The sequence below is a fragment of the Hyperoodon ampullatus genome, assembly GCF_949752795.1.
Source record: "Hyperoodon ampullatus genome assembly, chromosome: 20".
Taxonomy (NCBI): domain Eukaryota; kingdom Metazoa; phylum Chordata; class Mammalia; order Artiodactyla; family Ziphiidae; genus Hyperoodon; species Hyperoodon ampullatus.
The window spans coordinates 24,917,317-24,941,465 of record NC_136933.1 but is presented as its reverse complement, the minus strand read 5'-3'; the positions used below and the strand labels follow the sequence as shown (position 1 = coordinate 24,941,465).

Genomic DNA, 24,149 nt, shown 5'->3' with positions numbered 1-24,149 from the left:
AATGAGTAACTGGCAGGGAAGTGGCTGCGGTTATCGAGGTTTCTGGTCTGGCCTGGCACTGGCAATTCTTAACGCTCATATGCCTATCTTTTTCAGGACTGTCTAGACAATAAGATTTAGGAATTGTGGATTAGGGCTACTGATTCCTAATACCTAGAGATGTTATTTATTTTAACATTTCGGTTGCAGAAGAGCAAAAACAAAAACAAAAATGTCACTAGTTTGACTCAGGAAAGAAGAAGTTATCCTTATTTAGATGTTCCAGTTTATATAATCCCTGATCTCCTTGAGGAGACAGGGGATATTAAAATATTGAAAACCAGTTCATCTTGTCCTACACATGAGCTGACTCAATAGCTTAAGCTTAGTTTATAACAATAATTCATTCAGAGATGGATTACACGCTAGTAACGAATTCTTACACACATCACTGAAAATGGAGACCACATTTTACAAAGAAATAAATTAAATCACATCAAATTACTGAAGAATTACAGGCCAAATACAGGACTATAGATGGGTTACTTAATGCTATTAGACTTGTACTGATGTTTCTTTCCCAAGATTCAATCCTGAATCCTTAGCCCTTTACAGAATTTCAGATGGGTGACATTCGACCACATATTTCCAGTTCTGACCTTTTGTTTGAGCTTGAGTCCCGACCTTTAACTTTCTGCTGGGTATCTCTAATTTCTAAAATCAAACCCCATATCAGATCCCCCTTTGGACTTCCTCATTTATTTCAGCTATTTGAGTCTCTCTTGATGGCCTAAAATCTTGGACTCATACCAGATTCCTCCTTGTGGTCGACTTACTGCTTAATCTAATCAGTAGCAAATTCTTGCCGGATCATTCCTTTTCATGCCTTCCTCACTTTATTTCTAATCCAGACCTTTATCTCTCTCATACCTATATTATCACGCCAGCCTCCTAACTAGACGGCTCCAGCCAGTCTTGGGCTCTTGCACGCCAGATTCACCTTGGAGTTTCCAATATCCATTTCCTTCTACAAGCACGCCCTGCCACGCCGGTCCATTTTGGAATCATGTCCACTCATCTCGACCCCATCCCTTTTAATGATCGTTTTCCTTATGTATACTGCTTTGACGAGACCCTTCTGACAGTCCCCATTCTCTTAATTTACTGTCTGAATTCTCCCTTTGACACTAAGGAAGTATATAGGAGGCTGTGTTCTTTAAATTTTATGATTGGCTCCACCTCCGGTGAAGTTAACAAGCAAGTGGTTTTTGCACCTTGCTTTTTTTCACTTAAAGATCCTGGACATCTTTCCAGGATCAGCACATACATTTTTATGCAATGCTTTTAATATGCCTGCTGAGTATGGATAATTCATTTACTTAGTCCCTTAATGATGGATGCTGGTGGTTTTTTCCAGTTTTGTTATTATAAAGCATGCTACAATGAACATCCTTGCAAATCCTGAGGAACTTTAGTATCCGTAGGTAAACCTGTAGCACCGGGATTGCTGGATTAAAAGTATACATATTTTAAATTTGGATAGTTATAACTAATTATCTGTTGAAATAAATTTCGCTGCCTACTCCCATTTTTGATACCGCTAATTTTCCTGCCACGCAGGATTTGGACGTTGACGTGGGAGCTTTGTTTAATGGCAGCTCACCCCCCCACACACACACAGACTATTAGTACCAGAGAAAATGTAAAGCTGGGAGAAAAGGGAATTGAAGGCCAGAAAACAGACTCTTCAGCGGCTAGTGGTACCATAGGCTGTGGTAATCTGGCATCCAGGACAGCAGACAGCATCATCCTTCTCTGCCAATGATCAACTGGAACCAAATGAAATCTAAATGTATCCATCTATAAACTAGGGATAATCTTGACCACTAGGAATTTTCCAAAGGGATGGTACTATGTAAACTGGGTGAACTCAGAACAGCAGAGTGAAAACTTGATCAAGACAAAAAACCCTGCAGAGGAGCCATTTTCCTTTCTGTCATCTTAACTGCTTTTGTGTGACCAAATGTTTCCTGTGCCACCCAGTGGGGGAGAAGAAGCGAGCTTGTCTTTTAAATGCTTCAGAGGTTTGTTTGTCTATTTAGGGTCTCTTTTTGAAGTCTTGAGATTTATAGAACAATAAATGTCATTTACCGCTGTGTGCTATTTTGGACTCCTCATCGGTTTTAGAAGTTGGGTAAGAATACTTACCTGAAAGCTTAACAAATGTGAAATAACACCGAGAAGTATTGGGCAGTAGTTCATCCCAGTGAAACAAACTAAATTGTGGCAACAGCAAAGTGTGCTACTTTTTTTTTTTAACAGTAGGATGCAGACATTTTAATATAATACATGTTTTCTAATTGTTTGGGTGGGGGGAAAGCACAGCAGGAAGCAAGGTTTAAACAAGAATGGCTTGGCTGGGTCGTTCACTCAGTGGTGTGAGAGATTAGTTTTAGCCAGGTCTCATCTTTTTCACAGCATTCAGAAGTACAACCTTAAGATTACCCACTAGGATGTCACATCTCACCTGGAACAGGAGAAGCTTGCCTTGTGTTATCACTTCCTGATCAGTGGAGTGGGGCTGAACACAGGACCTGGCGGCGGGGGCTTCCCTTTGTTACGGGCGAAGCCTAGTTTCCTGGGTGTAAACGAGGAAGACCTAGAAAGATACAGTAAGCGAGTTCATCTTGGGCGACTCCGTTCCCCAACTCCTGCGACCTCTGGTAGCTCCTTCCCAGGAGTTCTCTCTAGAGTTTCTAGTAGTTAAAGGTTTCTGCCCAGATGCTCCAAGTACAAATACAACTCCTTCTAAGGCCCTCGCCCGAGACGGCAGGTCCAGTCCCCCCCGTGAAGCTGTTCCAAGCCTGACCCCACGTCCTTCCTCTCCAGGACCACCCTCCTCCACCTTCGAGATTGACCGCAGATGCCCCGACGGCCTGGAGAACCAAAGGCCGTCCCCAGCCTCCAGGGCAGCTGCTACACTAACCGCGCAGCGCCAGCTCCGCGCCTTAGAGAATCTCAGTTCACCTGACTTCCTTACCGGTCTGTGCACCCAGGAGGGGAGGTGGACGTTGTTCCAAAACCCCTGAAAGCCCTTGCTGTGCGCTGCGTCCCGCACAAGGTGGGGAAGTCTTTACAAATGAGGCGGCAGGATTAAGCGAATTCACACCAAAAGGTGAATGATCTCCGGGTCTTCCAACGTTTTTTGTTTTTTACTCTAAAAGCAGCTGCTTAGTAACACAGAAGAATATGAATGGGGGACGGTGGTGTAGACCTGGCTGGAGAGGAGTCTGGGGACTGGGAGGCTCCCTCCCAGGCCGAGGGGCTGGGGGCACAAATGCTGTGTGTCCGGGCCCTGCCAGGCCTGCGGCTCGTGGCACCGTCCAGTCCGGAGCCCGACGTCCGGACCCTCCTCAGGGCCGACCAGGGCGTAGTAGCTGCTGAATAAATAAATACTTGTGGAAGGAGAGAAAGTCCACGTTCCTCCCCGGACACATCCAGGGGCTAGGAAAGCCTGGCCGCCAGGCCGCCGCGTTTTCCTGCCAGCGGGCTCGCCCACACCTTCTGGGCCTCGGCGGGGCTCCGGGTGGGGGACTTCCCGGGGCGCGGGCGGGGGACTTCCCGGGGCGCGGGCGGACGGAAGGGGCTGGCTCGCGGGCGCGTGCACGTCCAGCGCGGGGCCCCCGGGTGGAGCGCCCCAGGCCCGCGCGCGGCGGACGACGACGACGACGACGGCCGCGGCGGGGGGGGGGTGCGGGGAAGCGGGGGTGCAGTGGCTTCTCCGAATCTGGCCCGAGTTTCCCCCGCGCAGCGGGGCACCGGGGCAGGCAAGTCGCGGCGCCCTCGGACCGCGGGATCCGCCTTCGCTTTCCGCCGCGAGGCTGAGGTCACGGAGGGCCGGGCGCCCTGCAGAGGCCCCGGGGGCGACACCGCCCCGGACGCGCCACTGACGCGCTTTCGAGCGCTGGCTCTGCTTTTCACACTTTCCCACCGCCCGGAACGCCCCGGGGTCCGAGGGGGCGCGGGGGAGCCTTTGTGCCTTCTCGGTTTGCTGGGACCTTGTCTTCCGAAGAGAGCCTCCCCACCCCTTTCCTCTCGAAAGTCTTGTGGTTTCCCTAGAAGTCGGAAGGCGGTGGAGAGGGCTGTGGGGACTTCTCTTTAGCCGCCTTTGCCGTCCCGAAACTCTAAAACCCCAAGTGTTCGGCCGTAGGGAGGGAGACATTTGGGGTCAAGGGGAAGCAGCGAGCAGCGCATTCCTTCTCCGTCTTCCCTCCCACCTGGCCCGCTGCTCCCTTCCGCCCCTGACTCGGGCCGGCGCCCCGGCAGGCGCAGCGTGCCGCGGGAGCGGCAGGGTTAAGCCCTGGAATGTGGCGGCGAGGAATGTGCATGCAGATGAGCCGAGCGAGGGGAGGAGCGGGTGGGGGCGGGCCCCGGGCGGGGCGCATGCTAATCGCATGCAAATGAGGAGACCGTCGCCGCCACGGCCGCAGCTCCGCGGAGCTTCCCGGATCCGAGCCCAGACGGCGGCGGCTCGGGCAGCCTGGGCGCCGCGACCCTCGGCGGCCACAGGGGGACGGGGAGGAGGAGGAGGAGGAAGAGGCGGAGGCAGCGGCGGCGATCGCGAGGAGGAGGAGGAGGAGGGTTCGCTCGCCTGCTCCGACGCAGACATGGTGGACTGATCCCCGGCGGGGCCGAGAGCAGGGTTTCCTGAGGCGCCCCCGCGCGTGGCCCCGCCGCGCCCCGCGCCCCGCAGCCCCTCGCCGGCGCCCGGATCGGGCCGGGCAGTCGCGTTCCCGCCGCGTCCCGCGCCCGGTCCCTATGGAGGCGCCGCTCGCCGGCGAGGCCGCCGACCATGCCTAGGAGGGCCGGGAGCGGGCAGCTGCCGCTACCCCGGGGCTGGGAGGAGGCCAGGGACTACGACGGCAAGGTCTTCTACATCGACCACAACACCCGGAGGACCAGCTGGATCGACCCCCGGGACAGGTGGGCTGCCGAGCCGCGGGTGGGCGCGGGGACCCGCCTCGGAAGCGCGGCGGCGGCTGTTGTCCGGGAGACCTGGCCGAGCGGCGGCGCCCGCGGCGCGGGGGGCGTGGGGCGTCACCGGCCCAGGGTGCCGGGAGGGGTCCCGGGAAGGAGGCGCGGGACCGTCTGCCGGAGCCGGGGCTGCGTCAGCCGGCCAGGCGCCCTGGAGGGGGCCGGTTGCAGCCGCCCCTTCCAGGGCCCTCTTGGCCACCCGCTCTGCGACGGCCCCGGGACCTTTAGACACTCTGGGCGCAGAGGGAAGGGTGGAATTGACGCCCTGGGCGGTCACAGTGTCCAGTTCACGGACCCAGAGGGGCCCCCTGAGCCCTGCTCCGGGCTCGCCTCCGCCTGAAGTTGGCCAGCAAGAGGCTGGAGGGTCCATTCGGCCTGGGAGGCGGGGCCCGGCCCTGGGCCTCCCGGAGGAGGAGGCCTAAGTGCCAGGCGGGGCCAGCCAGCCGTCCAGGCCACCTGTGGCATCTCTCTGGCCGTCCTTGGCTCCCAGCCTTGCCTGCACGTTCTTGACGGGGCGCGCCATGGTCGTGCCAGAGGCCCTGGGCCTGAGGGGGCCCCGGGCACCCTTCCTTGCTGGGCCCTGGTGGTGGGTGTAACTGACTTTGCCCCCCAGAGTTTCGAGACGCTTGTTTGGGGGTTTACTGCTTAGTGTTTATCTTCACCTGAAAACTTGAACTGACTCTCAGATCTTGAAAAGGCAGATGCTGTGTTGAAGTAAGAAGTGGTGAAATGGACAGTGGAACCGAACCTTGGTTATTGAGGAACGCTGACTTGAGCTTAGCGTGGTTTCTTGTAGTTTTCAACACACTTTTTATTCCTGCTCAGAAGTGAAGAGGAGAAACATAACAATATCATCATCTAAGAAGTTCAGGAACTGAAGTTTAGCTGAATGTTCACAAATGTTGTTTCTCTTTTCCATCTTTCTTTTTACCCTGAAAAGGAAAATTTCTTACAGTTAGAATTATTGGAAGAATAAGAGGAGATTTTCCTAATTGTAAATTTGTAAACTATTAAGGAGGTATTCCTATTTATAAATTTAAATAATATACCATTAGGGATAATTCCAAATTTTGGATGTTTATCATTTATGAAATTTCTTTCCCCCTTTTTATGGAATGTGGCCTTAGGGGTTTATAACCTTTTTAGGTCCTTCTCCTATTAAACATTCCCCCTTTTCTCAATTTGAAGCTGAAATAGTTTCATACTTTATGTTCTCAGTTACTTTTATCTTAAGAATATTGTTTTTGAATGCTACTAAAGAGCAGTTATAAGAAAGTCACAAGTGACATTATAAATTTATGGAACAATCCTTGTTAAATTATCCATGAAGGTGTCGGTTTAGGTTTCCCTCTTGAAATGAGAAAAGACACCTGTGCTGAGGTCCTGTCTTGCTCTAGCCTGGCTGCGTGTTGCTGACCTGATGAAAGTTATGACAAGCATCACGCCTTCACAGTCTCTCCAGATGTATTAGTTGTTGTCATAAACTTCACGCTCCAAGCCAGTTATTGCACTTTGAAACTACTTAACAGATAGTAAATTTCAATGATGATAGTGTGCACCCAACAGTGGCTTTTAAGGCACCTGTATAAATATTTGACTTTTACAGTTGTATGGTAATTATTTCTGCTTTCTGATACATGGAGTTTCAGGTTATTGAAACTGCAATGCATTCTTGAAATATTTAGGCATTTTAGATTCTCTTTTACTTCAATTTACATGTTTTGTTAATATCATCTCATTTGTGTTTACTAGCAAGGATTACAAGACTGTGTAATGCCTGGGTAAAGCAAATAGAAAGTGAAATAAAATTATATGGCTTGGCTTATCTTTATCACTACTTCTTAAACAAGTTAAGCATGTCTTTTATTTAAAATTGTTAATGGATTAACAATTATCATGAGCTCTGTTTTTAAGAAACCGGGTAACCAATTCATTTGATGGGGACAAACAGTTTTGACTAAGGTGATTTGTTATTATTTCCAGTTTGCTGTTGGATCTTTAAGTATTTATAAATTTGACTGGTTATACATATTTCTGGATCTCAGTATTAGAGCTTTAAAAGACATTCTGTGAGATGAGTCAACATTGACATAGTTTAAATTTGGTTGTGTTTTATTTTAGGGCAGTGAAGTGTCTATAAGTCTTGCTAACTAGTGTAAGAGATGGTGGAAGAGGATATTTGGAGAACTATTACCTCTAGGCAATTTTGTTACACACTTACCAAACATATGGGCAGAGGTGTTGCACAGGCCAATTGGAATGTGCCCCTTCTTTTACAGGATCAAATTACAAATCCTGAAAAAAAAGTGACTTGATAAACTGTGGGTCTGCAGTACTTTTGAACTTTTAAATCCGTTTCATTAAGATGGGCATGATGATTTACCCAGTCATATTTATGTTAAGAAAGATAATTTTGTGTTTTTCATGGTCTATCAGAATTTGTGAAGTATTTCTGATTGTATAGGTTATTATGCAGATGTCATGGGGGAAGGCTTGGAGATTTCACAAGAACATAATTTTATTCAATAAGTAGTGATTTTAGAATATTGAAGTATTATTTTTAAATGCTTTTAAGCTTTTGGAGGTCCATTACATGATGCAGACTCTGCTGCAATGTGATCAAAGCTTTCCTTGCTCCACCTTTATTAGATGAGAAAGCTTAGATGAGTGTCTGAACCCCTCTAAAGCTCCATCCTTTTTTTTTTTAAGTTCATTAATTTTTTTTTTTAATTATTTATTTATGGCTATGTTGGGGCTTCGTTTCTGTGCAAGGGCTTCCTCTAGTTGCGGCGAGCGGGGGCCACTCTTCATCGCGGTGCACAGACCTCTCACTATCGCGGCCTCTCTTGTTGCGGAGCACAGGCTCCAGACGCGCAGGCTCAGTAATTGTGGCTCACGGGCCCAGCTGCTCCGCGGCATGTGGGATCTTCCCAGACCAGGGCTCGAACCCATGTCCCCTGCATTGGCAGGCAGATTCTCAACCACTGCGCCACCAGGGAAGCCCTAAAGCTCCATTCTTCAAGTCTAAAGTGAAGATCATACCACCAACCCCATGGAGATGTTTGGGGGCCCCTAACTACGGCCTCACCAAAGAGTAGTAGTTGTAGTGTTGTCATTTCAATTTAGGAACTGACGGATAGTTCCAGTTACCCCTGAAAATAGTAGAGGTACTGCACACATTTTCTCAGTGTTTTCTGTGTGAGAGCCACGCTGCTAAGCTCCTTAACTGTGATCTCATTTTATTCTCCCAGAAGTCCTATGAGGTAGGTGCTGTTATTATCTTCCAGTTACAGATGGGGAAATGGAGTCTCAGGGAGACTGCTATCGTAGTTAAACGTGGAGCCAGGATTCAAAGCCAGATAGTCTGACTCTGGAGCCTGTGTCCTTTGTCATTCCTCTAGTCTTCCTGGACATCTGGGCATGCTCAGGGGTTTCTCGATGGAGGAGAACCTCTTTGCCCAGGGTTGACTTTTCAGGCTGATTGACCAGTCTTTTTTTAAAATTTTTTACTTTTATGCAATTTTTTTTCATTTTATACAATTTTCAAAGGTTACTTTCCATTTACAGTTATTACAAAATATTGGCTCTATTCCCCATGTTGTACAATACATCTTTTTTGTTTTGGTTTTGGTTTTTTTTGCAGTACGTGGGCCTCTCACTGTTGTGGCCTCTCCCGCTGCGGAGCACAGGCTCCGGACGCACAGGCTCAGCGGCCATGGCTCACGGGCCCAGCCGCTCCGCGGCATGTGGGATCCTCCCGGACCGGGGCACAAACCCGTGTCCCCTGCATTGGCAGGCAGACTCTCAACCACTGCGCCACCAAGGAAGCCCTGTACAATACATCTTTGAGCCCATCTTACACCCAGTAGTTTGTACCTCCCACTCCCCACCCCTGTGTTACCCCTGCCCCCCGCCACTGGTAACCACTAGTTTGTTCTCGGTATCTGCGAGTCTGCTTCTTTTATGTTATATTCACTAGTTTGTTGTATTTTTTAAATTCCACATAAAAGTGAAATCATACAGTATTTGTCTTTCTCTGTCTGACTTATTTCACTTAGCATAATACCCTCCAAGTCCATCCATGTTGCCACAAATGGCAAAATTTTGTTCTTTTTTATTGCTGAGTAGTATTCCATTGTATATCACATGCTGTATACCACAGCTTCTTTATCTGTTCATCTGTTGATGGATACTTAGGTGGTTTCCACTTGACCAGTCTTTCTTGGTCTTCAGAGGTTCCTGTCAACTAGGTAGGATGCTCTGATCCCTGAGCTGGCCACGTAGGGTGAATGCCTTGGGAGTGTGGGTTGGGGACCCATCGAGCTGACCCCATTGAACCACAGTACTAGTCCACGTAGAACTTGGAAGTTCAGTGCACTCTTGAGCACATTAGAAGTTCAGTTTGGGGCTCTGTATCAACCTGCATAGATTACAGTTTTACTCTAACAGTCTTGACTTTGCCCTTCCTCTCCTCCCCACCCCCGCTCAATCCTGGGGAAAGCTCCTGTCTGTGACTCCTTGGCAATCCTCCCCACCCTAGGTAGGCCAACTGTTATTTTGCAGGTCTGCTCCCTCACTCACCTCTTATTTTGCTCACCATGGGCACCCTTTGACCGCACCAAATGGTGTTTATGGTGGGCTATAGATCATGGCCAAATGGCCTGGTGCTTTAAAAAAATAAAACTGTATTCAATGTGGGAGAAAAAGGTGGGATGATGGATTTATTTGCCTCTTGGAGGAGTAGGTGGCTAAGGTGGGCAGGGCTCAGAGACAGGATGAGTGGTTTTACGGACTCCCAGTGGAATTCTGTTTGCTTTCCATCCTCGGATTGGACGTTACCCAAGGATACAATAACTTTGTCTAGCTGAACTTAAAAGAGTTACCACCACACAAAATGACTTTACATTAAAAAGGGCTGATAGGCCATAATCTCTGGTTTATGGCTTGGATCAGATGTTGAGCAACCTGTACTTTCTAATTGAAGGGAAGAAATCCTGGGGGCTGGGGCTGGGGGACAATGAGGAGGAAGAGGATGTCAGCTGGGTGTCACCAGTGTCTGAGTTAACTTTGGCTCTCCACGCCCAGTTTGTGGCACCTGGTTAGGCTGTATGCAACTCTCTGCTGTCTTTCTTTCAAAGTCAAAGCAAGTAATTTTGCTAAACCTACTTACTGCTGGAGTGTGAATTCTTCAAAAGACCTAATTGCTTATTCCTGCTCTCTGTATCCTTTGTATCCGGTAGATGTTAAATGAATGTTGGTTAGGCCAGTTGATACAGAAAGTTTGTGAAGTTGATGAAAGAATACTACTAGTTGAGCTACTCTTGTTTCCAATTTCTTGTTGTTGGGTTTTCATAACTATAGCCATAACCACCAACAACCAGAGACAATTGATTTTCCAGTTAGATTAAAAATAATGAGAGAATTAAGCTGCCACATTTTGACTAACAGTATAAATATGTGAATCACTTATAAGAGCAGAGAACGCAAAATCAGCCCCAATAGTTTTAATCACAACCGCCCTTGTCATAGATTGCTGGGAGTCATCCCTCTCCAGGCTCTGTCCAAGTCTGGGTGCCAAGTGGTTACTATGATTTCAGTGATTATGGTATTTGAAGTGTGGAGAGGTTCTTAAAAGAAGGTTTTTTTTTTTAAAAAAAAAATCACTTTGGGAAGCCCTAATTTAAACTAAACTATGCTGTCTTCCAAAAATTCCCGACAGAATATTTCTTGTTTTCAACAGTTTGCTGTGATGTTAGCTGGAGTGAGCAGTGGTTGCCTAGTCCATGACTGAGGTTTCTTCTCTGACTTTACTAGTCCATAGTTTGCACCTTAATTTTGTTGGAACTCTCAGGACAATAATTGCATTGTCAAGAAAGACTATTATTTATAAATAAGTAATTTTTTCTTTTTTTTTTTTAGCAGCAAATCACTAAGTTGTGAGCTACATAATCAGCCACTGTGACATGTGGCCTTCAAGCAAGCCAGGATTTCAGTTTTCTGTGGGCAAGCCCTGGTGGGCTGGCAAAAGTGTAGAAGCCGCCCTGCAGCCTGACCAGGCTCTGTGCTGCCTGCCTCTGGGGCCTGGAGATATTGCCTTGTGGATGGCACTTGCTCAGTTTTTCGGAGTAGTTGTCTGTAGGAAAATGATGCCACCACTCTAGAGGAGTGTGACCAGCCTCATTTTGCCGATGGGAGTTACCGAAATGTAGGAAACGGTGTTAGCCCTAATGAAGTGTAACTTCCTTGAGATAGGGGCCCTAGGCTTGTGTATGCTCCGGTCCTATGAACTTGACTGAAATTGGTTGAACTGATTTCTTGTTAGAATTTTGGACTAATTTCTTCATCCATTTCTTTTTTAAAAAAATAAATTTATTTATTTTTTGTTTATTTATTTTTGGCTGCACTGGGTCTTCGTTGCTGCGCGCGGGCTTTCTCTAGTTGTGGTGAGCGGGGGCTACTCTTCGTTGCGGTGCGCGGGCTTCTCATGGCGGTGGCTTCTCTTGTTGCAGAGCACGGGCTCTAGGCGCACGGGCTTCAGTAGTTGTGCCACACGGGCTCAGTAGTTGTGGCTCGCCGGCTCTAGAACACAGGCTCAGTAGTTGTGACGCACGGGCTTAGTTGCTCCGTGGCATGTGGGATCTTCCCGGGCCAGGGCTCGAACCAGTGCCAATCCCCTGCATTGGCAGGCGGATTCTTAACCACTGCGCCACCAGGGAAGCCCTCTTCATCCATTTCTGAAGCTCCTGTTACTGGAAAAATCACCACAGAAGTATAAAGAGTAGGAAAGGGATTTTTAAAGGCACAGTGTGTGTATAAGTTGTGGGTTAAAAATGATTTCCTAAATATATAGCTTCAGAATGTTTTCAGTGTCTTCAGTGGCTTTTTTCCCCAGTTATTTATTTTTTATTGAGATAAAAACATCACATAAAATTAGCCATTTTAAAGTGTACAGTACAGGATTTTTTTTTGGTATATTCACAGTGTTGTGCAACCATGATCATTATGTAATTCCTGAACATTTTTATTACCCCTAAAAGAAACCCTGTACCCATTAAGAGCTCACTCCCCATCCTTCCCCCACCCCTGCTGCCTTTGGCAACCCCTAATCTACTTTCTGTCTCTATGTTTTTGTCTTTATGTTTCTGCCTATACTGGACATTTCATGTAAATGGAATAATACAGTATGTTTCCTTTTGCATCTGGCTTCTTAATGACATTTAGCATAATGTTTTCAGGGTTCATTCATGCTGTAGCATGTACCAGTATTTCATTCCTTTTTATGACTTTGAATAATAACTTGTATGGCTATACCACACTTTGTGTATCCATTCATCGGCTGTTGGACATTTGTGTTTATTCTACTTTTTGGCTATTATGAATAATACTGCCATGAACATTTATGTATAATTTTTATATGAATGTATGTCTTCAGTTCTCTTGGATAAAATACCTAGAAGTGGAGTTGCTGGGTCATATGTTAATTCTATGTTTAACTTTTTGAGGAACTGCCAAACCTCCACAGCGGCTGCACCACTTACATCCCCACCAGCAGTGTATGAGTGTATGAGTGTGTGTGTATGAGTGTATGAGTGTGTGAGTGTGTGAGTCTGTGAGTGTGTGAGTGTATGAGTGTTCCAGCTTCTCCATACCCTCACCAACACTTGCTCTTTTCTTTTCTTTTCTTTTTTTAGCATTTCTGGTGGGATGAGCTAGTATCTTACTGTGGTTTTGATTTGCATTTCCTGCAGTGTTTTGATAGCCTCAATATGACCCAAGTTTTCCTCCTTTATTCTAGCCTTTTAGCCTTTGCCACTCTACCCACCTTTTTTGTGTCTCCTAATAGGCAAAGGAAGAAGAGTTAGGGTGAATTAAAAGTAGAATCTACTGGCAAAGTCCATATTAATTTTTGTCTTCATTTCAAATATAATATATTTTAAGAGGCATAGATGTGAATCGCATAGATAATGAATCATAATGTGTGCGTGTATGTATACAGCCAGCTTATTCAAGATCATTTGCTGTATAAAAGCTTTAAACTAGTAATATATAGTAAGAATTAAAACCATTTTTATTAATTTTTTTTAAAGCAGTTGGAGGAAACCTAACAAACATAGCCTCAGCCAGGTGATCAAGGTAAATATCAACAGTGATAAGTCGTGTTGATGTACCATTGATATGATGTGATGACCACTTTTTCTTTACGATCTTTCTCCCAAAAAACTATCAAAACCCCAGTCTAATCGTGAGAAAAAACACCCACTAAATCTCAATAGAGGGCGTTTCACAAAATGTCTGACTAGTATTCCTTAAAACTGACGTGGTCATCAAAACCAAGGAATGTCTGAGAAACTGTCACAGCCAGGAGGAGCCTAAAGAGACAGGGTGTCCTGATGGGATTCTGGGACAGAAAAAGGACATTACATAAAAGATAAGGAAATCTGCATCTTAGTTAATAACAATGTATCAATGTTGGTTCATTAATTTTAATAAATGTACCACTGCAATAGGGGAAACGGAGGGTGGGATGTATGGAAACTGTATTAACTGCGTGCTTTCTGTAAATCTAAAACTGTTCTAAAAAAATTAGTTTACTTTAAAAAAAAATTACAGAAAAACACACAAAACAGTTGGAAGTGTTTTTCTTTAGTCAAAGTGGCCGTACTATATAATTATGGTTTTTTGGTATACTTGAAAAGCAGGGGTGGGCTAACTATGGCCCAAGGGCCAAATCCCAGCCTGCAGCCTTCTTTTTGTGTAGCCCTCCAGCTAAGAATGGGTCTTACATCATTAAAGGGTTGTAAAACAAACAAATAAAAACAAAGAAGAATATGTGTCCAAGATTGTATGTGACCCATAAAGCCTTAAATATTTACTCTCTGGCCCTTTCCAGAGCCTCTGATGTAAAGTGAGATGATAAAGTCTTTGAAATATTTTATTCAAACATTTAAAAGAAATATTAGTCTTATATGATAAAATGGCATGTTGATCAGTGATCATTGATCATAGCTTTCACAAATCACTTGGACTCTAGGCACTGTTGTATAAAAATAAATCAGACATGGATGCCGAATTGGAGGAGTTGCTTTGCTTCTCTTATTACTTTTCTTCTAATGACATGCAGCATGCTACTTAAAGTTTTCCAAGCCCATTCTTCTCTGATGTAACTGGAATTATACATAGGGACAGGAGAGAAACAGGCAAAAAACCCCACAAACTTTTGGAAGTACCATAGTTGTTTGTTTACAGTTTACTCTTGGCAGTATAAATGTAACAGTGATCTGTTTTGATCGTTGGAAACACTGACTTTCTTGGGACGTATTGATAGTATTTATAAAATCATACAGTTGGTGATGATGATCAAATAGAAAATAATTCCAGGTACTATCTTTACAAAGCTGGTGCCTGTCACAGTTACAGGTGTTCCAAGGATGCCCTGAGGGGCTAAAACTGTTTCACACTGCAAATAATTTCTCCTATACTATTAACCCGGATGTCAGTCAAGAAATCATGGTTCTGAGAAGACAGCAGTGAGTAGCGTTGAGAACGGAGCCCACTGGGAAGTAGACCAGCAGCAGAGTAACCGAGCTAAGCCCTGGGAGCTGTTGCTTTACTCCTGTAACACGGGAGGAGCTACAGTGGTCCCAGTAGAGAATTTGCACAGAGATGTACATTTAACCTGCTTTGATCTCACTGGGGGTGGAGGCAGGAGATTTCGTTTTGAAGAAATGTAGACATTATTTTGACTTAATAGTGACTTTTAGCTAAATAAGTCTCCCTAGTATTATATTTCTGGAAAAATGAGTGTGTTGGGATTTAGCAGGCGGAGAGGCTTTCCTCAGAGCCACTGGTGCCTCTCTGCTCGTGCTGTTTTCTCTTGGGTTCAAACTTGAGTAGTGACCATTCACGTTGTAGGAAAGGTTGACCTAAAGAGATTTGTGCTATCAACTCCTGATGAAGATTCTGACTCAGTGAGCGACCGTGGAATTACTTTACTGATACTGCTCCGTTTTATGCAGGAGGGTAATTTTATTAAGTGGCACTGATATTCAGTAAAGTAAGTTTAAAGCATGGTAGGAAATGTTTACTCTCAAAACTTTGAAGAGCACACAGTTTCATTTAGTACCGAAATTTACTTTGCAGTTTTCTTAGTGTTTTGGTTTTAAATAGAGATAAATTTTTTTCTCTTTGAAATTATGACAGTGAAGGAATGTGTGGAATCCGTATTGTACGTGGTATCCCTGGGTTGTCAGTTTTGCCAGCTTCTCGGTCCAGGTTTGCTAATTTTTGGCTGGTCAGTAATACTCTCTACACTTATTCTTTCCCTTTTTGCTGATTTTCAGGGTGTTTGAACTTGTTAGAAACAGGTCATGAACTTCCTCCCCTCATTGCCTCCCCTCCCCCTTTTCTGCTAAGTGACACAGCTAGTGACAGCTCTCAGAGGACAGTATGACTCTAAACCGGTGTTTAACTTGGCTGAATGTTTAACATAACATTACTGTCCTGTTTTGCTGTTGCAGCTCCGAAGACTACAAAGCTAACTTGATTTTCTAATACCCCTTCAGTCCTTTTCCCCTCTAAAGGTATGCCTTTAGATTGTATGTGGATACATTCCTGAGAGATTTCTTGATGTCTCGTATGTAAGGAGCATCCGTGTGTCTGCATCAGTTATGTTCTCATAAATTGATTTCAAGTCAGTTGGGGATGGAGACCTGCTTTGCATGTGTACTGTTCCTTTGTGCCCCCTGCTTAGCCTGCCTGTCCCCCCAGGGACACTTAGGAACAGTGCAGAGCCCATACTCATGGAAATGAAATGCAAGTTTTTGAAGGACCCTTGCCTTCTTCCAGAAGCTTCCACAATCTGTCCCCAGCCTACTTTTACTGACTTGGCCTCCTAGCCATCCACTCACTCATTCATTCATGCAGCCATTCATCAAACATGTATTGAAAACTCTATGTGCCAAGTACATGTATCTTAGGGACATAGCAATGAATAAAATCTGCAAGGTCTCTACTTTGATGGATTTTATATTCTAGTTTGAGGGAGACAGATTATAGAGGCAGTACTGAATGTGTCTTGACGAAAATAACCAAGGTGCAGTGATAATGCTGTCAGTGGGAGCTACTTTGAGTGGAGTGGTCAGGCCTTTCCGAGGATCTGACAGTTTAGCTGAGCCATGAGGATAAGAAAGCACCGTCCACGTGAAGATCTGGGGGAAGAGTCCAGGCAGAGGAGCAGGTTAGGTTCCTAGCCCTGCTCTGTCTAGTATTCCGTGTGATAGCTGCTAGGAGTATGTGGCTCTTTAAATGAATCAAAATTAAATAAAGTTAAACATTTAGTTCCTCAGTCTCACTAGCCACATGTTAAGTGCTCAATAGCCACGTGTGCAGATATAGAGCATTTCTGTCGATACAGGAAGTTCTGTCGGACTGCACTGTCCCAAAGTGCTAGGGAGGTTGGTATGTTCAAGGAACTGAAAGGGAGCTGGTGTGGCTGCAGTGCAGAGATGGGGGTGGGGGAGTGGGAGGGCTTATGACAGGAGGCAGAGAGGTCAAAAAGGCCTGTATGTATGCCTTGTAGACCATCAACATTTTAAGGGCATCCAGGAGCCATTGGAGAGTTCTCAGTTGAATGGAGGAATGATGGTGTGTGTGTGTGTGTGTGTGTGTGTGTGTGTGTATGTATGTATGTGTAAATATGTTCTTACCCATTTTTAAAAAAAGAGATCATTGCTCTGTGGAGACGGAATCATAGCAGCTATTACAGTGATATAATCTAAATGAGAAATAATCAGGCCTTGAACTGGAATGGTGGCTTTGGCAATGGATTGGGGATATGTTTTTTAGGTGAAGGTGAAAGAACTTACTCATGCTTTAGATATGTGAGGCATAAGGAAAAGAGAGGGATGAAGGATTTACTGATTTACGGATGGGAAAAAGACCAAGGAAGGAATATGGTTGGTTGGTATCCAGTTACATCAGCGATCCAGAGTTCTGTTGCAGATTTATAGGTCTGAGATGCCTGTTAAGACATGTACGTGGAGATATCTGATAGGCAGCTGGATATAGAGTCTGGAGTTTGGGAGACAGCTAAATTTGGGTATACATAGATCGTATTTTTAAATTGTGGGATGGGATGAGACTCTTGGGAGAGAAGGAAAAGAAGAGGTCCCAGGACTGAGCCCTGAAGCATGCCAGTGTTTTGGGGGGAGTGAAACCTTGTTCCAGCCAAGATGGTGTATTTGTTCTCACTGGAACATACCTTATACTTTCCACCACTGTGCTAAAGATGATGATGATAATGATGTATGCACCATTTGTTGAGCCTTCATATATGTCGTTTCAGGCTCCATGATGGCAGGTCCTGTGTCTGTCTTGTGCACTGTTGTATTTCAGTTCTGTGCAAGCTCTTAATAAATACTTACTGAATAAATGAAACCTTTGACAGGAACCATTAGCACCCCCATTTTAGGAAACTGAGCTTAATAGGTAGTGTCTTATCTCAGGGCACAAAGCTGTTAAGGAGAGGTGGAAGGCCTCACCTATGTCTGTCTGACTTCAAAGCTGTGCTTTTTGCTGTGTGTGACCTCCAGGTACTACTCAGAAGAGCCCTTGGCCTTGGGTTTGGGGTTGGAGGTCACAGCTCCCCTGGGGACTTAATTTCAACACTTGAAGCTTTCCTCGGCAGCTCAGCCCCAGATCAGCTCTTCCAGATTCTTTAATAGAACTCTCTCTTTTCCATTGATTTAAATCCTAATGGGCAATCTGTTGTCTGAGATTGCCTTGGTTTCACAAATGTGTAAATACAGACCTTGACTGGAATTCTTTTTTACCTTGACTCTTGTAGTTGAGCTTAAGTCCTGAGGGGAAAAATCATCTCCTTCTGTAAATTGCCTTGTTAGAGTTTGCTTTACACTACTTAGATTTGTATTCAGGCTCTGGCCTTGGTAAAAGGGAAGTGATAGAAACTTAGTGAGAGTATGGTATATTTTTGTTTGATTTATTTATGCTGTGAAACTTACCTGGAAGAATATAACCACTTCACTAAAATGGTGGTTATAAAGGAATCTTTAAACCTGTACACTCCTTATCCCTGTCACAAGCTACCCTTTTTTTGTATTTGTGATAGCTGAACAATATACTCTGTAACTGCTGCTATTTGGGAATCTAGTATTCTTACATTTCTACTTTTGACTCCGTTTGAGATCCAAGTTTGTGAATTTTAATTAAATGCTTAGATTATGCATGTGAAAAATCTTTTGTTCCTGTGTTGCTATGAGCAACAGTTGTTAAAGTTAATCTTCCTTTTTAAAGGAATTGTGGGCAAATAAATACATGAATTTGAACAGGTTAAAAAAGGTCATCATTTAATGTTGTGAATGTTCTGCCTATAAAATAGTTACTATGACCATAATGATCATGGTGAAGGGAAGAATGCGGTAGAAGTGAATAATCATCCGACACTTTGACAAAACATTCCTAAAATACTATTCAAATGAGGAAAGACTACAGGCTGCAGCCGAGTAGCCAAGCGTTGAGTCGTCCGACTGCGTTTACTATTGTGGCCGAAAAGAAGCCGTGTGTAGTGGTTTGCATAGAAAACCCATGATTTATCTGAAATTTCCCAACTTTCTTTTTTTTAAAAGCTGTCTCTCATCCTCCCCTCACCATGCTTTATCTCCTTCCTAAAGACTTCTTTTGTCCCGATGGTATTTGTTTCATTGCTCTCCACCCTACTTCAGCCTGAATTTTCCTGACTCCTGGTGACTGCTTGCTATTTGACTCTGCTGTGTGATTTTTCAATTATACTCCTTTGTGCTGGTTAAACGAGCAGTGTTTACCTAAATTAGCAGCGGTAGTGAAGGCACAGGTTGGCCCATCTGAAGGGGAGTCCAGAGCTGGCCTGGCAGTGGAGGCTGCTGGATGGATTTCCCTGAGTTCACTCTCCGGAAGGGCGCTAGGAATCGGGCTGGACTGCGGAAGTCAGCTCCCCAGCTAGAGGCACGAGGGCTGGGAACGGGCCGGTTTAGGGATTTATAGTGATAATGTAATTGATTCTCCATTGGGGAATGCAGGACTCAGTGAAGAGACACCCTTTGTCCTCATCCTGCATTCTCGCCTCTTCCCCAGCTCACTCTTGAGAACAAACCCTGAAGCACTAGCCCTTTACACAGTTTGCAGGCACAGGCATAACTTTCTTCTTTAAGATTTCAGCAGAACCTGCGGAGCCCCTGCACCTTGAGGAGGGGATCAGGCACCTCCTCCCAGGCATCTCTAGGTCACCATCTGTGCCCTTTTTTTAAAGATTTTTTTTTGATATGGACCATTTTTAAAGCCTTTATTGAATTTGTTACAATATTGTTTCTGTTTTATGTTTTGGTTTTTTGGCCACAAGGCATGTGGGATCTTAGCTCCCCAGCCAGGGATCGAACCCACACCCCCTGCATTGTAAGGCGAAGTCTTAACCACTGGACCGCCAGGTAAGTCCCCCGTGCACCTTTGCATGTTAGGAAACAGTGATTTCTTTTTTTGAAACAAAAGTCTTATTTTAATTTTGAAAATTTAAATTGGATTTTTAGATTTTTAATATGTCAGTTTTAAAAGCACAGATATAATGTTAGGATGTTAATTCTAAAAGATATTCTGGGATAAGAGTGAGAACTTAAATGAGCATGTAATATTTGAGATGGGTATTCACTTAACTCATTAAGGAAGGTTTTTATATGTAAATCATGGAAAACCATGCCTCTTGTATACGAGGCTCATTACCTTTCCACTATTGTCAATTCTTGTTCAGAGTTCCATATTTAACTCAGAAACTCAGACAGTCATTCATAGTGATAATTATATAGTTCTTAAGCAGTCCATTCAAGGAACTTGCATTTGTTTGTTGAAGCGTTTTAAAGAAAGTCACAACAGAAATAGAAGTCGCCTGAACCTCTGGTTTCATCACGATATCAGAAGTAATGTCCTAGTAATGGAGGTAAAGTCACCTTTGGAAGTATAGAAAGGACACTTTTAGTACTTTAAAATTAAATCCTTCTAAGTTAGTTAATAATTTGGGGATTTAAAAAAAAACAGGAAAGCTGGCTTTCCTTTTCTGGTCTTGAAGGGTCCCGTTTGTTGAAAAACTAGTTATTTTAGAATTTTCAAGGTCACAGGGTCAGCTGCCTGAAGGGTTGTGTGTATGTACGTATATATATAAATTTTATTGAAAAACACCTTTATTCATGTTAAATAATCATGACGCATAGAATGAAATACTATGAATTGATAAAGAAATATGGGTACTGAGACACAAAGATCTCGACTATGATTCCATTTGAGTTAAAACACACACACCCTCAGGCTTCCCTGGTGGCGCAGTGGTTAAGAATCCACCTGCCGGGCTTCCCTGGTGGCGCCGTGGTTGAGAGTCCGCCTGCCGACGCAGGGGACGCAGGTTCGTGCCCCGGTCCCGGAAGATCCCACATGCCGCGGAGCGGCTGGGCCCGTGAGCCATGGCTGCTGAGCCTGCGCGTCCGGAGCCTGTGCTCCGCAACGGGAGAGGCCACAACAGTGAGAGGCCCGCGTACCGCAAAAGAAAGGAAAAAAAAAAAAGACAAAAAAAGGGAGACAGTGTTGCACATAACTAATCAAAAATTAGTATCCTGAATGAATAAAGGTCTGTAATTCAGTAAGTAAAAGAAAAGATACCAAAAATTACAGCCAGTTCTAAGAAGAAGAAAACAGATTGGTTAATGAATGTATGGCAGAATCTCACTTTCACTAGTAATAAGGGAAATGCAGAGGAAAACTCCAGTGAAACACCAACTCATTGTCATCAGATTTACTAAAATTAATAAGCCTGATAACACTCAGATGTGGAGAGGATGTGGGGAAATAGCTTTCATCACTGCTGATATAAGTGTGAATTGATAATACTACTAAGATAGCAACTAGCAATGTATGTCAGTTTAAACATTTGCGTTCCTATAAGCCCAGGATGCTACTTAGTATATCCGAGAGAAACTCTTGCACTATGTACAAGCAAGTTCATTGTAGCATAATTTATAAAAGCAGAAAATTGTTTACAATCCAGATGTGCATCAATAGGGGACTGTATTAAACAACTTTCATGATTTAGTCATATAATGGAATGCTATACAGCAGTTAAAATAAATGAACTAGAATCTTCCTACATATATCAGCATAGATAAATCTTGAGGATAGGGTTTAGAGAAACAGGGCAAGTTTCAGAAGTATATGTATAGTATAGCATTCATGTTAAATTTTTAAAAAACCTGCAGAACTAGAGTGTATAGCATTTAGGGATACATATGTATGTGGTCAAGATTTAAAAACAGGAATGGTCAGGACTTCCCTGGTGGTCTAGTGGTTAAGCATCGCCTTCTAAAGCGGGGGACTTGGATTTGGTCCCTGGTGGGGGAACTAAGATCGCACGGGACAACTAAACCCGCTCACTGCAACTACTGAGCCCACGCGTTCTGGAGCCCACTCGCCACAACTAGAGAGAAGCCCACGAGCTGCAAAGAAGAGCCTGTGCACCGCACCGAAGATCCCTCGTGCCACAACTAAGAGGGGTTTATTTGGCTGTGCCGACACAGCCATGTAAATAAATAAATAGAATTAAAAAATGAAATGAAATGAAAACAGGAATGGTCTACCCTGACATCAGGATAGTAATTGCCTCTAGGGAAGGAAAGGTGTAAGGGGGTCTGTCCTGAAAGGTGTCTATAATTCTTTATATTTTTAAATCTGAAGGCAAGAATGGTAAAATATCATTCCCGAAATCTTGGTATTGTAGATATGTATGTTCATTTGTGGGTTTTTTTGGTGTTGTTGTTATATATTAAATACACATATTGAATTTTTTCATATACGTTTTTACTATGTAGAGATAATTTGTACTTTAAGCTATTAATATAATGAATTTTATTAATAGATTTCCTAATTTTGAATTTTGGTATACAGCCCACTTGGTCATTTAAAAAAATGTATTGCTGTATTCTCTTTGCTAGTATTAGGATTTTTACATTAATATTCATGAGAGTAGTCTAATTTTCTAATTTTTTTCTTCTCCTCTTTTCGTGCTCCCTTGATCAGATGTTGTTCTAATGTTATGCTGACTTCCTGAAAAGAATTTGGAAGCTTTCACCGTTTTCCATGGAACAGTTCAACTATCATTGAAATTGTGTGTTCCTTGCAGTTTGGTAGCGTTCACATTCATGACTTATTTGATCTCGTACTTTTTCTGGAGGATTAGTTCTTGGATAACCGTTTTGGTATCTGTGTGACTGATTAGATTTTTCCCTGTCTTCAGGGATCAGTTTGGTATTTATATTTTCCTGGAAAATCATCAGTGTTTTCCAATTTATTGGACAAGATAATCCCTTAACATTCTTTTCCTTTCTACTGTATCTCTGGTTGTTTTCCTGTTCTCATTTATTACCTAGTGTACTTGTACTTTTTCATTTTTTTCTTTTCAGTTTAGGTTCCCTAATTGCTCAGCTTTTTGTGTATTTCTTTTTAAAGTAACCAACCTGAGTTTATTGTTATTAATTATTTTTCCAATTCAGTACTTTCTGCTTTTTATCTTTATTCCTTCCTTCCGCTTTTTTCATTTTTTGTAACTTCTTGAGATTGTTTAATTTATTTTCATTATTACTTAGTTAGTAGTATTAGCAGTTAAAGCTCTGGATGTTCTTTTTCTCTGCGGGATTCAGGCACACACCTGAACCTATCATATTCTTCCACGACCGTCAGCTCTTCATCAAAGTTAGTATAAAAATAACGGGTCTGACTGTTTCTTTGGATCTTCATTTCCTTCTGGAAGGCTCCCATTGTCACATAAAACTTACTAACTAAATTTGTGTGCTCTTCTGTTAATCTCTCTCCGTTTAATTTTTAGACCCTACCAGGGACCCTAAGTGAGTTGAGGAAAACTTTGTCCTCCCCTACAGATTACAGATCCCTGCTGTAGTTGTATTCGAGCTTCTGAAATGTTATGATTTCATGGTTCTTTTGTACTTAATCATCAGCATTCAGTTTGAATTCCTCTTTACGTCAGAATTTAGAATCTATGGTAGCTCAAATCTCTCCACAAAAGCTTAAAAATTACTAGACGCACTAAATTTTTCAGATGCAGCGGGTGGCCAAAGAAATCATCCCAAGTGTGGGAAATGTCCCCAGTGCTACACCCCCGCCAAGGTGAGCCTGACTGTCCTCAGAGTAGCTGAGAAGCCCCCGTCTTGGCCATTCAGGTGTTCAGATAGCTTTTGTCCACTGCAGAGCAGAACTGGGTGAGAATCAGTTATTGTTCTGGATTGCTTGAGAGATGATTCCGGTGCTGCTCTTCCAGGGTGATGTGTGCAGTAGTGAAGACTTGCTCCTGGGAGCTTGCTCCTACGTTTAATGCTCTGGAATCCTATTATGGCAGAGAAGAGCATCAGATGCAGTGACCTTGGTGACCTTCCCAACCCCACAGGCATCCTGGGGCTCCTCTAAATATCCAGTACCTGCCTCAAAATATGACTTGGTGGCTGATATGTGATGTTCTTTCTACCCACTCTTGTCATTTTCAAGGCAGATAAACCTAGACATTTCTTAGGAATAGCAGAGAAACTTTAGAACTTTGTAGGATTTACATATTACTGTATTTTCAGGTCAAAGGATAGTTTACCTTTTACATCAAACCTGGTTGCGTGAATGCGAAAAATAACCGTGGTTTGGAAAGTCTTCCATGGTTTATGTATGCACACGCTAGTTTACTTTTATTTATGTGTGAGAATGGGAGAAGAATTGTGAGAAGGAAGCAGAAGCTGTATCAACATTCTCTATTATGTTCTACACTCTAAGATTTGTTGCATTTTGAATTAGGTGCAGGGTTGAGTGTGTGCCTGTTTTTAGTATTTCAGGTCTTTATTGCTCTACACTTAGTGGCTTAAATGGGTGCTGACTTGACTAACACAAGGCGTTGTGTGACTCCCATGCTTACTTCACCTTGGACTTCCTTTGTAGTATGATACCATGTTTTTCTAGCCAGAGCGGTTTTTCCAATGTCTGTGTTATGTTTCAGGCTCTCCACTCTCTCCACTTGGAATTCTTGTATCCCTCTTCCTTATAAGCCACGTCCTGTG

The 24,149-nt window shown here is 43.9% G+C and overlaps 1 protein-coding gene across 1 annotated transcript in view; it reads left to right on the top strand.

Annotated features, from left to right (window-relative positions):
- Nucleotides 1–4,583: 4,583 nt before the first annotated feature.
- The window catches only part of WWC2 (WW and C2 domain containing 2), a 144,789-nt gene continuing 125,223 nt past the window's right edge, over nt 4,584–24,149 (top strand). The window contains exon 1 of the mRNA XM_079726726.1: nt 4,584–4,962. Coding sequence (XP_079582852.1) covers nt 4,832–4,962 — 131 coding nt within the window. The 5' untranslated portion in view covers nt 4,584–4,831. The remainder of the gene's footprint in view (nt 4,963–24,149) is intronic.